The 13,738-nt window shown below is 39.5% G+C and overlaps 2 protein-coding genes across 2 annotated transcripts in view; one reads left to right on the forward strand and one right to left on the reverse strand.

Annotated features, from left to right (window-relative positions):
* Positions 1-9,543, reverse strand: part of TMEM68 (transmembrane protein 68) — a 34,217-nt gene extending 24,674 nt beyond the window's left edge. The window contains exons 1-2 of the mRNA XM_043963636.1: positions 9,408-9,543; positions 2,279-2,672 (exon numbers count right to left, since the gene is read on the reverse strand). Of these exons, the coding sequence (XP_043819571.1) occupies positions 2,279-2,603 (325 nt within the window). The 5' untranslated portion in view covers positions 2,604-2,672; positions 9,408-9,543. The remainder of the gene's footprint in view (positions 1-2,278; positions 2,673-9,407) is intronic.
* Positions 9,486-13,738, forward strand: part of TGS1 (trimethylguanosine synthase 1) — a 57,258-nt gene continuing 53,005 nt past the window's right edge. The window contains exon 1 of the mRNA XM_043963625.1: positions 9,486-10,066. Within this exon, the coding sequence (XP_043819560.1) occupies positions 9,963-10,066 (104 nt within the window). The 5' untranslated portion in view covers positions 9,486-9,962. The remainder of the gene's footprint in view (positions 10,067-13,738) is intronic.

Consider the following 13,738-nt stretch of genomic DNA (forward strand, 5'->3'; position numbering starts at 1 on the left):
GAAAACACAATTAAATTAGCTTTAAATTTCTGGTATTAGACACATCTCCCTATTATGAGGTGAAACATCGAGGCATCCTGGGGGAGAGATAGGTGGTATGTGTCTGGCAAATCAAACCACAGCCACTATCTTGCCTAATACCTCCCTTTAAATTCCAAAGCTGACAAACCAAGACTCTAATTCCAAAAGCCCTGACAAAAGTAGCTCTTACTCCCTTCAGATCATTAGCCCTGCCTCTATCTCTTCTCCAAAAACCATCATCCAAGGAATCAAATGTTGTGGAAATGCAACCTTACAATTGCTTCTGCAGGTGCTGTAGCCCTTGTCTTTTCAGTAAAGAATTTTTTTTTTCTTGGTATATATCAATTGAGCACCACTGGGTTTGGCTTTGAAAACTAAACCTCTATTGGATGTCCAACAGAGCACACTGATCCACATCATAACTTTCTGGGATATATTGTGTCAATCCCTAGTCATGACAGTCACTTCATTGGGTGCAAATATAAGCAACCTTATGTTTAAATCACATATGCTAGCAATGTCATTTCAAAATCTATGCGCCATCTATCCAATGTTCGTCTTGTCACATGCAAATAATTCTGTAGTTTACAGGATGGGAATATTTTATATATACACACATATATATGCACACATATATACATATCTAAAATATATATCTACATATCTATGCACAGCTTTCAATTCTCTGAATTTTTACACTGGCTAATAATAACAAAGAAAATCAATAAACAATAGGGAGCAATTGGCCAAGCATAGGCAGTGAAAATAGGTAAGCAAGAATATTAACAATTCACTGATAAGCCCCATGATTTAAATGAAGCTAAATCAACAATCTAAAGGTGAAAGTCTACACTATTACCTGACTTTAGTAACTTACTGATTGAAAATAAGAATACATAACCCATCAACATTTTTGTCTCAATATAAAAAACTTCATATGAAGAATATGGGGACAAGCCTTGAATAGAATGTAATTGAAATGTCGATACTAAGGTATACTATTTTATTCCATACTACCTATTAAAAAAATACACTTAGGGGAAAAGTTAAATTTCTTTTAAATATGAAGTAAAAAGTAAAAAGAATAATTAGCTCAAAGACCTTAATCTCATCAGAGTGGGCTCAAGGAAGGAATATCATTCACACCCAATTCGGAGGAGTAATCTATTTAACCCTACAGGAAAGTAGGAGGGGAAGAGGATAAGTAGAGAAGGGTGAAAAAAAGGAGTGAAAAGCAGGGGAGGGGACAGTCAGAAGTAAAACACTTTTGAGGAGGAATAGGTTAAAAGAACATAGAAAATAGAGTAAATATCATTGGAAGGGAATAGGATGGAGGGAAATAGTTATGATGATTGATTACAATGGCAAAACATATGATACCTACTTTGCTGGGCTAATATGAAGAAAATTCTTTGTCAAGTTTAAGGTACTATATACAGGTTATGATGAACAGGATACTATCAGAAAAACCTGGAAAGACCTACATGAAGTGAAGCAGAGTGAAATGTACTGTATACAAAATAACAGCAATAGTGTAAGATGATCTGCTGGGATGTATGTGGTTATTTTCAGGAAGGCAATGATTCAATATAACTCTGAAGGACTTATGAAAATTGCAAACCATCTACAGAGAAAGAACTTATAGTATCTGAAAACAGATGGAAACAAGTTTTTTTTTTAATTTTTTTGTTTTTGACAATTCCTTAATCTGAAGTTTTGTTTTTTGACTGTTTTCTCTCACAACCTAGCTACTGTGGGAATGTTTTCCATGACTACTCATGTATAACTTATTTTGAATTGCTTGAGTTCTTGTGGGTAGGGGGTGGGAAGGGAGGGAAGAAGAGAAGTTGGAACACAAAGTTTTAAAAAATTGATGTCAAAATTTGTTTTTACATATATTTTGGAAAATAAAATTCTATTCAGAAAAAAGTAAAAAGAATATTGCAAAAGTATTCTCCAAACTGTTTCAGTAATAACAACTAAATTTTCTCATCTTTAGGCAATTCTGATATCTAAAGTATTGCCTTTTCATCTTGCTTGTATTGAAAAAAATGCTTAATTTTTTTAAAGGATGCAATAACTTAAGGAAAATTGTTCCATATGAGACATAAATTTGCAAAGTACATGCAAATAAAGTTAAATATCTCATCTCTCAAATTTATAAGCATTCTTCTAAGCACTGAAATGCAGTGATGACATAGTTTCAGTACAACACAAATATACAAAAATGAACAAAAACAGAAGTAATCTTGCTTACCATGCCATACTGCTGCATGTCCATCCCATACAGTTGCTACAGTTTTCCTTGCACCATCCCATAAATTATGGGAATATGCTTCCTTTAATACATTCTTCCTCTTGTAAATATGTAAGAAAATAATAGTAAGGTACAGAAGAAAAATGGTAAAGTAAGGAAGTATCAAGACTATTAGTGGAGTAAATACCCACAGAAGATAGTTAATAAAATTCAAATAATCCTCTAATTGTTGAACATCAATCCAGCCTTCCAATATGTGAACCAGACAAATCATATAGGGCATAGAATCCTGCCCTTCAGAACAAGTTTGATTTTTCTCTATCATTTTCTTCTATGTAAAACTGATTAAATGAGTCACTCTCTTCATAGTCATAGCAGTTTATGATTCTTGTACCTAAAAAGAAAACAGGAGGAAAGTTTTATTTTTTTTACAATTGAAAGACTCATTGATTTAGTCTCCCTAACTATTAATCAAATAGTTTTATGTTCTTCATCAATACCAGGAACTAATAGTAGCAGGACCAATGGTAGACCATGTTAAAGACAGCATATGCCACTGTCCTACTCAAGAAGTTCCAGTGGCTCCTCATTAGCTCTAGGGTAAAACACAAACCCAAATTCTACTGTTTGATTTTTAAAGCTCTTTATAATCTGTCTATAACCAAAATTTCCCAGGCCTTTTAAATTTTATTCACCTTCACACAATCATCAATAGATTAACAAGCACTTATGAATTGCCTACTTTGTCCCAGATATTGAACTAAGACTTAATAAATATTTATTGACTCTAAGTGCTGGAACTACAGGGACAAAAGAAACATGGGGCCTACCCAGAAGGAGCTTATAGAGAAGATAATATGTACATAAAGCATATAAAAATTATATACAAAATAAATGCAGAGTAAATTTTGGAGGGAGGGTACTAACAGCTGAGGAAATCATGAAAGATTTTTGAGAAGTAGTGTTTTATCAGAGCATTGAAGGAAATACAGGCTTCAAAGACCTGGAAGTGAGGAGGGAGTTCATTCCAAGCATGGAGATGGTCAATGAAAAGCCACAGAAATGGATGATGGGGCTTTGTGTGTGCAGAACAGTAAAGAGGCCTGTATGGCTGAGTTGGAAGGAGGGGAGGAGAGAGTAGTAATGTGCTAGAAAACTGAAAAGACAGGAAGGGGCTATGCTATAAAGGGATTTAAATTACAAAAAATTAGTTTCTATTTGATTGCTGAGGTAATAGGTGTAAGTGAGATTTTCCCCACTCCTTAAATATCAGTGATTTAACTGTGGTAATAATCAGTATTATATGAGACAAATGGTGATTAAATATTCTTTAGTCTCTTAAGCTAGTCAGTGTGGATATTATATCACTTGTTTTTTATGTGTTCTGAATCTTCTTTAGTGGCTTAAGCCAATGTAGTCTCTTGATCCTTGTGGTTGACTACAAGGTACTGAAAATAGCATCTTCTAAGATGAAGGAGCTAATCAGCTTCAGAGAAAGAGTTACCAACATCAACTGTGCCAAGAGAACATACAGGTGTTGTCACAAACCCATATAAGGTCAGAACTTCCTGGCTGCTGGACAATGAGGGACCAATCAGCATTCAAGATTGGAGGAGGTTAAGAGGACACAAGGCTACAACAGTGACTTGGGACATGTGGCTATATCCATACTCTGCTTTTTTGTACATGAGTACTTTTTAATCTGTTATATATTTGGGAGGAGTTTGTCTAAAAATAGTAGGGTATAAATACTTTTAAAGCCCTGTAGGAGTATAAAAACTCCCAGATCCCTAGGCTGGGGATCTTCAGGTCCTAGACCTGAGACTGGCTTTATGTTGAGACAGGATCCCTCTCTCAATAAACCTATTTTCTATGGCTTAGAGACTTCACTGTTTCTTTTTCTTCATCCGACTTAGAAATTTTCACAACATAGGGAGCCACTGGAGTTTATTGAACCAGCACTTTAAGAAAATGCTTTTGTGGTTATGGAAAGAATGGAATGAAGCAACAGAAGACCTAAGACAAGGAGTTCAATTAAGAGACTGTGCAAAAGTGTAGGAGAGAATCAATGGAAGTCTAAACTAAGTAATGGCTACATGAGTAGAGAAAAGGGAGTATGCAGCTAAAATGTTATGGAGATAGAAATGACAGGACATGGAAACTGAGTGGATGTGTGGGATGAGTAAGACTGAGGATGGTGATACCCTTGACAGTAACAGGGAAGTTTGGAAGAGGGGTGTGCTTATAAGGTAAAGATGAGTTTTGCTTTGACTGTTAAGTTTGAGGTATTTATAGGACATCCAGTTCAAAATGTCCAATATGCAGCTGGTGACGCGGGACTAGAGCTCAGGAGGGAGATTAGAAATGGATAGATAGATATGGGTATCACCTTCACAAAGACAATAGTTAAACCTATGGAGCTTAATGAAGCTACTAAGTGAAAGCACGTAAAGAAACAACAGAAAAGGACCCAGGACAAAATCTTGGGGTACACTCCCAATTGGTGGACATGACATAGATGAAGAGCCAACAAAGGAACCTGAGAAGAAGCAGTCAGACAGAGAGCAGAATCAGGAAAATTAATGTCATGAAAACCTAAAGAAAGATTATGCAGGAGGAAAAGAGGGCTGACATAGTCAAATGCTGTAGAGATCAAAATGGATGAGACTGGAACAGGTCATTAGATTTGACAAGAGATCAATGGCAACTTTAGAGAGATCAGTTTCAATTGAGTGATGACGTCAGAAGCTAGATGGCATAGGGTTTAGAAGAGGGCAATCAGAAAGGAGGTGGAAGCATTCATAGAGTTTGGTTGAGAAAAGGAGAATAGATAGTTGGACCCAGTGAGGGTTTTGGTGATTTTTTTTTTGGGGGGGGGGGTTGTTTTGTTTATGTATAGGGAAAACATATTTGCAGGCAGCAGAGAAGGATCTGAAAGAAATGAAGAGGATGAAGATTGGAGGATGGAGAAGAAGGAGGGAGTGAAAAGGAGAGAGACAGAGAGGGAGGGAGGGGACAATCTGCAGAAGACACATATTCTACATTCCAGCCAAACTGGCCTTCTTACTATTCATCATACATTTCCTAAGTCTGTTCCTTTGCATAGGCTGTCCTCCATGCTATAAATGCACTCCTTCTCATCTATACCTTTTAAAATCCCTAGCTTCCTTCAAAGATCAGTCAGTGCCACTTCCTTCATAAGAGCCATCCTTATAATCTATAATTACGGGTGCCCTTCCCCTTGGAAACTAAATTGCATGTATTTTATATTTAGTATTCTGCTTACTCATAGCTCCCCTCCCAGTGGAATGCAAGCTCCTTAAAGGCAAGGCCTGTTTCATGTTTCCCTTTGTATTTTCAGTGCCTAGTACATAGTATATGCTTAATAAATGACTGATTAGTATTTGCAATACTGTTTAGAATCACAAACTGCAGTTAGGACTAGAAGGGCCATTAAAGGTTATCTAGTTCAACCCTGTCCTGTTACAGATGAGAAAAATGAGGCCCAGAGAGGTTGTGCCTTTCCCAAGGTTACACAGGTAGAAAGTGATGGAGGCAAGATGTGTAGCCAAAGCCTCTAACTACAAATGCACTGCTTTTAAACTGTACTAAGATCTCTCCATCATAATGGAAAAATCAATCCTAAAACATAAAAACTGAGAAGTTAGACATTTAAATGACAGATTATTTAATCCTACCAATCTAACTTTACAATCTTAAAGTGAATCCTATTGAACTGGTATTCCCCTTCATCAATGAAAAATGGTATCTGAGGATTTAATACATGGAGGTAACTAGGTGACACAGAGGCTAGAGTGCTAGAGTCAGGAAGACAAGTGTTCATGTCCTGCCTCTGACGCTTAGTTTTGTGACCCTGGGTCACTTATCTACCTACTCAGCCTCAACTTTTTCAGCTATAATATGGGTCTAATAATATTATCTATCTCACATGAATATTATGAGGATTAAATAGCATTGTGCATGTAAAAGTGTTTTGTGAACCTTAAATCACTATATAAATGTTCATTAGTATTATTCTATTCCTCAGTCAATGAGGCTACCACATTTCTGTACCTTATCTTAAAAACTGAAAAAGACTCAGTTCTTTCCATCAAAAATATGGAATCATAAATATTAGTGACGTTACACATGTAAAGACAATTAAGTCTTAAGTTTGTAAGATTTTTCAGGCATTTCCAATTTAATCTCAATTTCTGGAGACATAAATGTATAATTTCTATGTTAACCACTCCCATAACCAAAGTTAGTTGAGCTGCCAGAAATCAGTCAAGGAGTGTCTTGATCCAAGGTTCTGTCTCTTTGAAATGAACAATCTAGAAAAGATAATGGAAAGTGATCATGGAAGAAATATTATAGTATATAAATATTATTAAAATATTATAGTACAAGCATTTCTTATCTACTTGTTTTCTCCTGTTTATAGATAGCTGGGGCACTCTCTCTGAGTAATTATGTATTTCATTAAGGAGCTTATATAATGTTTCTTGCCTTAACCCAATTGTCATAATGGCATCCTAGATATTCCAGAAAATGCTCTAAGAATCCTTAATAAAATTTTATCTTTCACTATCAATTCACTTCAGGGTACAAATTCCTTATTATATCATACAAGCCTGATGTAGAATGCAGTGCTGTATATGTATAGATAAATGGAAAAGCACCAAATAAGATCACGAATAAAGAAAGTCAATGAAAAAAGGACTGCCTAGGTACTCCAGTTAAAATTGCACTCAATGCTTCATTGTTCATTGACAGAACATATAAAATATAAGAGAACAATGGGAAAAGGAAAAGCCTTTCAAGTAGCAGGAGAAAGGAGGACAAAAGAAGAATCTGGGAATTAAGTGAGAAAAATATTGTGTGTGGAGAGGGAATCTAGTACCAAAGTTCAGTTTTCAAGGAAAAACATCACAAAGTAGTGATCTTTTTATAATATAAAAAAAACTTGGACTTCAAAGAGTAAAAATAAAACATTTTCACATATATGAAAACTATTTTTCTAAGGCCATAAATGTTAGAAAAACTATTTTCCCCTTTAAGAATTAGTACTCTACTTGTTCCTTATTGGCAGCGCCTTTCAAACTTCTGGTGGGTAATGTGGATCATTCAGATTGCTCCATAACCAAGTTATATCAAAGGAAGTATTCCTCTAGCCTTATTATCCCAAGTTAGTTTTAGTTCTTTCTGTGTATCCCCAAAAGCAGGAATCTCAAGTAGCATCAAGTAAGCAACCCCAAGTAAAAGGTTCAGCTTTCTCTTTAATATCTACAATTGCTTTATTTTAATTGTACAGGCAGATTAGAATTAATGACCTGCTACCTATGATGGCACTGTAAAATGGATGAATTGTTATTTTATCTGTGGAAATGGCATTAAAGAAGCATGAATATCTGCTTTGCTACTGCAAAAGACTTTTCCATCTGACTTACAGCTGAAACTTTCCCTATGTGTTGTCTCTCCTTTTAGAAGGTGAGCTTCTTGAGAACCAGGACTGTCTTACTTGTTAATTTGTATCCCACAGTTGCTTTGTACATTGTTGTTATTGTTCAGTCATGTCTGACTGTTCTTAATCCCTTTTTGAGTTTTCTTGGCATAGATACTGGAGTGGTTTGCCATTTGCTTCTCCAGATCATTTTTGAGATGAGGAAACTGAGGCAAACAGGATTAAGTGACTTGTCCAAGGTCATACAACTAGTGTCTGAGACCAGATTTGAACTCAGGAAAATGAGTCTCCCTGACTCCAGGTTCAGTACTGTATCCACTGAGCCACCTACCTGTCCCACTTTGTACCTAGTAAGCACTTACTAGGTGCTTTATTCATTCATTCTAAGAACCTTCCAAGCTCTAAATCTATGATCCTATGAATCCTTTTTAATTTCTGTTCTAATTACCCTTTAATAATCTATTTCTTCTATTGCCTTAGTTGTCTTTTGGACTGTTCAGTTTTACACAGAACTCCCCAGGAGTCAGATGTCAATTTTAAAATGTTGCATTAGAGCTGCAAGTCATAGAGCACTACATGCTCCTAAGATATGACAGTAAGTATGGTATCACCAATAAGCCGGTGAGAATCATCCTGAGAAGGGGAAATTAACAAGTTCGATCACATTAAAAACAAGGAGTTTCTAAGAATCGGAATAAGAGATGTCATTGAAGAACAAGACAATCTATATCTCAGCTCTGAGCATTCTCTGGCTCTCCCCCATTCCAGGAACTCCTCTGCTCTGCCTATTGACCTCTCTAGTTTCCTTTAAGTACCAACCAAAACCTTACCTCCTACAGAAAACCTTCCCCCAACCCTCTTAATTCTAGTCCATTCCCATTCCCTCTGTTAATTATCTTCTATTTATCTTACATATAACTTGCTTTGTATATTTGTTTGTACCTTCTCTCCCCCCATCAGACTGTAAGCTCCTTGATGTCAGGGGGTGTTTAGCCTCCTTTTGTGTCCCTGGTGCTTAACACAGGGCACATAGTAGGTGCTTAATAATTTTTAAGTAATAAGTATTTTGGTTTCAGAGTTGTAATTGAAGACTAGTATGCACATTATGTTGCATACTCCTTAAGAAAGACAAAGCAAGAATCTTGATTTGGTTCATTACGGTGAGCGCAGGATGAGAAGAAGTACCACTGCCTCTTTAGCCTCTTTGTATCTCCAGTGCTTAGCGCCGCCCTGGCACAAAATAGGGGCTTAATAGAGACAGATTGATTGACTGATTGATTGATTGGTTGGTTGATTGATTGATGTGGGGGCGGGATGATTCGTGGCCCAGATTGGTCAATGACTCTCGTCCCATGACAATAAGAGACTGGAAGGGGGAGCAGTCCAACACTGAAGCCAAGACGGTAGGACACTCGCCCAAATATGATGAGCTTGGTGGCTCTGCTGCCCCGGACCCCTCGAGACAGGAAGCGGGAGGCCTCGAGACAGGAAGCGCCCTCCCCCCACCGCCGGGATAAACAACCCGGCCCGTGGAGGGGGAAGGGAAGAAGAGGACACCAAACCCAGAAAGGAACCCGCCCTATCCCCTTTCCACATTTCCCAATCAAGAAAGAAAGAAATGAAAGAAGACGCGGTTCGTCTTCACCCCATTCATCCGATACCCACCTCAGGCTGTCCGGCCGTGCAAACTGCAGAGCGAAGCGAGCCGTTTTCTCCAGCCCTCTAATTAGGAACACGAGTTGCGTCTCCAACCTGGACTGCGTTCGGTGGAACACCGTCCCCTCCTCTTCCCGCTCTCGCGTCCTCAGGCCGGAGAGCCACTTCCGGTTTGGGGGTGGGCGCGCGCGCGCAGGGGTTCGCTGCAGCCGCCGCCGCGATCCCCGGGGCTGCGTCCTCCTCACGCTTCGGTGTGTGCGCGAGCTCCCTGCCGAGCGACCCTCCGGAGGCCTGCCCCTCCCCCACAGGAACCCCTTCACCCCCAAGCGCTCGCGCGCCGAGGCCTCGGCACGAGCCGCAAAGGAGGGCTCGACCCGACCTCCTCACACACACCCCCGCGCGGGAGGCCCTGACGCCCCCCTCCCACAATCCCCCCCACACAGCCCCCCTCGTGAAGGTGGCCCCAGCACGAGCAGCGAGAGAAGGCTCACCGCCGCCGACGCATGTCGGGGGCCCGAGCCAGGAAGGGTCCCCGAAGCTGAGCCCAGCGGGAACCGCGGCGAGATGCTGTGCGGGAAGTGGAGCCTCGTGGCGGAAATGGTCCTGTTCATCGAGGACCTGGAGGAAGATTTAAAAATCCTCTGCTTCTGCTCCAGGGCGTTTGTGGAGTAAGTAGAAACGTTTTTCCTGGGCCAAAAAAAGTGGGTGCTGCAGAGGGGTCCCCGAGGTCGTGCCAGAGCTACCGGGGAGAGGTGATGTAAGGAACGACAGTATGTTAAGCATCGAGGAATTCTTCTGACCGCAGCCAGCTTTAAGCCTTCCTTAAACAGCGCTTGTAACCCCGTTCTCGCTAACCTGCTTCCCGGGACTTTTTTTTTTTTTAATATTCTGTGACTGACTGAAATTAACTTCAGGAGCTTTAGAACATAGCAGCTTAAAGGTGATGTCTTTGAACTGAGAAGTACGGTTGCTCAGTCTTTTCCGACTCTTCGTGGCCCCATTCAGGGTTTTCTTGGCAAAGATACTGGAGGGGGTTGCTATTTCTTTCTCCAAGTCATTTTATAGGTGAGGAAACAGAGACAAACAGGTGAAGTGACTTGCCTAGAGTCACGCAGCTAGTAAGGTTCTGAGGCTGGATTTGAACTCAGATCTTCCTAACTCCAGGCCTGGCGCTCTATCCACTGCGCCAACTTCCCCTAGCATTGTTGAGGAGATCACAAATTAGGAAAAGGGAAATGCAATATGAAATTGCTCCGGTGGTTGGTACGTCACAAATAGATGTAGTTTAGCTTTTTAAGCACTGAGAAACAAGGAGGAGGTGATGTTATGCCTATAAATGAGAAAATGTTTTTTCAACTTGAAGGTTTCAAAAATTATTAGTGTGATTTTAAATAGAGATGTGTTAAGGCTCAAAAGATATCGAGTAAAAATTATAAGAAGTATTTAGTAATTTTTATGGAGGGAAAAACTGGTACAATAGAACAATTGCTGGATTTCTAACCTTACCTGGGCACTTAAAGGGCAAGGTAATTCTTTTGCTTCCATAACTCTATCTATTCCCCACAGAGGTGGTTACAAGCCTTGTCTTCTCTTCTCTAGCCTCCCAAACCTTCCATTCTCCCTACCCTCTCAACTGAGGACTTGGACAGTCTACTAAGAAAACTAAGGGCTTTATCTGAAAACACCCCTTATCTATGGTACACCTAGGTGTCAAAGTGCCAGGTCTGGAGTCAGGAAGACTCATCTTCCTGAGTTCAAATCTGGCCTCACTTACTAGCTTTGTGACCCTGGGCAAGTCACTTCACCCTATTTGCCTCAGTTTCCTTATCTGTAAAATTAGTTGGTGAAGGAAGTGGCACATTCCAGTATCTTTGTCAAGAAAACCCCAAATAGTATCATGAAGAGTCAGTCCCAACTGAACAACCCTCAACTTCCCTTTTCTTCATTTCAAAACCTCTTGACATTATCCCCACTTTCTCCTTTATTCCAGTCTTGGTAATGTCTCTTCACCAAAACAAACCCCTCTACATATACCCTTCATCCTATCCTCCTCCCATCTTTTCCAACAGATTGGCCCCTTCTGTCCTTTCCTCCCTCCCTACCTCCCCAATCCTCTTATTTATCTACTGATTTCTTCCTTACTGCCCTTAAACATGAACAAGTCTCTCATCCCTTTAAAAAGAAAAAAAACCTCTTCACTAGATTCTTCAACCTCTCCAGTAATAGTCCTAGCCCTATATCTGTTCACCCTTTCTCAGCCAGACTCCTAGGAAAAAACTGTCTGTACTTGTTGCCTCTTCTTGATCCCTCCTCTCTGACTTTCTTCAACCCTTTACACTTTGGCTTCCGACCTCAGCTAACCTCTCCACAGTGGCCAATGATCTTTTTTTTTTTTCCTAAGCTACATTCCAGTGATCTTTTAATTACCAAATTTGATATAGGTCCTCATCTTTCTTGACCCCTCCCTCTGTAGCATCTGTCATTCAACCTCAGTGATCGGCTCTTCTTTTGGATACTCTCTTCTGTGGGTTTTTGTGGTACTGCTCATTCCTGGTGCTCTTCCCCGTCTGATCTTTCCCCATTTTTTGCTAAGTCATCATCTGTACATTAAGGATCTCTTGGCTCCTGTAGGTTTAATTATTCTCTCTGTAGCTGACTCCCAGATCTGCATATGCAGCTTTAGTCTGTCCTGAGCCCCAGTTATGCATCACCAACTGCCTATTGACACTTAAAATGTGATATATTGGATGTATTTCAAACAAGAACTCGTCTTTCTCCCTAAATCCTCTCTTTTTCTGTATTTCCCTATTTGTACCACTATTCTTCTAGGCTGCCAGGTTCCATAATCTCATTGTTATCCTTGATTCTACTTTCCCTTACTCCATAGATTTCATCAATTGTCAAATCTTGCCTTTTCTACCTTCATCATCTCTCTCCCGGACTTTTAAAAGGCTTCTTAATTGGTCTTTCTGCCTCAGGTTTCTTCCTTCTGTTGTTGATTTTCCTTAAGCACACATCTGACCATGTTACTCCTATATTCAATCAAATGTTATTGGTTCCCTCTTGACTAGAATAAAATTAAAATTCTAGTTCATTTTCTAAAGCTCTTCACAACTTGCCCTCTTCTTGATTTTCCAGCCTTATTACACTCCACAGTTCAGCCACATGAGGTACTCCATCTCACAGCTCTGTGACTAGAATATATTACTACAACATCTGGGGATGAACTTGATTGGAGCACTTACCATGGAGTCGGGAAGACTGAAGTTCAAATTTGACCTCCAACACCTACTAGCTGTATAACCCTAAGCAAGTGTGCCTCAGTTTCCTTAAATGTAAAATAGGGATAGTAATAGCACCCACCTCCCAGGGTGGTCGTGAAGGTCAAATAAAATAATATTTGTAAAGTGCTTGGCACATATGTAGATACTGTATAAATGCCAGCTATTATTCCCTATTTACCTCCATTTTGTAGAACACTTCACTTCTTAGGGCAGCTAGGTGGCAAAGTGGATAAAGCACTGGCCCTATATTCAGGAGGACCTGAGTTCAAATGCAATCTCAGACACTTGACACTTACTAGTTGTGTGACCCAGGGCAAGTCACTTAAACCTCATTGTCCCACCAAAAAAAGAAAAGAATACTTCAATTCCTTCAAGACTTGACTCAAACAACCCTTTTGATTTCCAACCCTCCCTCCCCATCTTGTGTTTTACTGGGCAACTAGTTGGTACAGTGGTGCACTTGATAGAGCTTGGGGCATAAAGTCAGGGAGAGCTCAACTCAAATCCTGCTTCAGACATTTAACCAGCTTTGTAATTCTGTATATGTTAACCTCTCACAGTCTCCATTCAGTCATCTGTAACTTGGGGGTGATGATAGCTTTAGTTTTACAGGATAGTAGTGAGAATCAAATGAGAGAACATGTAAACCTTAAAGTGCTATATAAATGCAAGCTATTTAACTACTTTGTATTTCTTTTGAGTCTTTATGTCTACAGAGGTACAATGTAATCTCTTCTTGACAGCAAGTATTTTTCAGTTTTTGTCTTTGTATCCCTAGGACAGTGTTCCACACTTGTAGGTACTTATTAAATGCTTATTGATTGATTGCATTCAGAGTAAAATGATGTCGGTTTAAATTTTGTCTTTGCCATTTGAACAGACTTTAGTCAAGTCTTTGAGCATCAGTTCCTTATCTGTATAACACAAAGGATTGCATTGGACTTTAGTTCTAGATCTAAATTGGGGTTAAGTGACTTGCCCAGGGTTACACAGCTAGTTAGTGTTACGTGTCTGAGACTTGAAATCAGGTCCTCCTGACTCCAGGGCTGGTGCTCT

The sequence above is a fragment of the Dromiciops gliroides genome, chromosome 1, assembly GCF_019393635.1.
Source record: "Dromiciops gliroides isolate mDroGli1 chromosome 1, mDroGli1.pri, whole genome shotgun sequence".
NCBI lineage: Eukaryota > Metazoa > Chordata > Mammalia > Microbiotheria > Microbiotheriidae > Dromiciops > Dromiciops gliroides.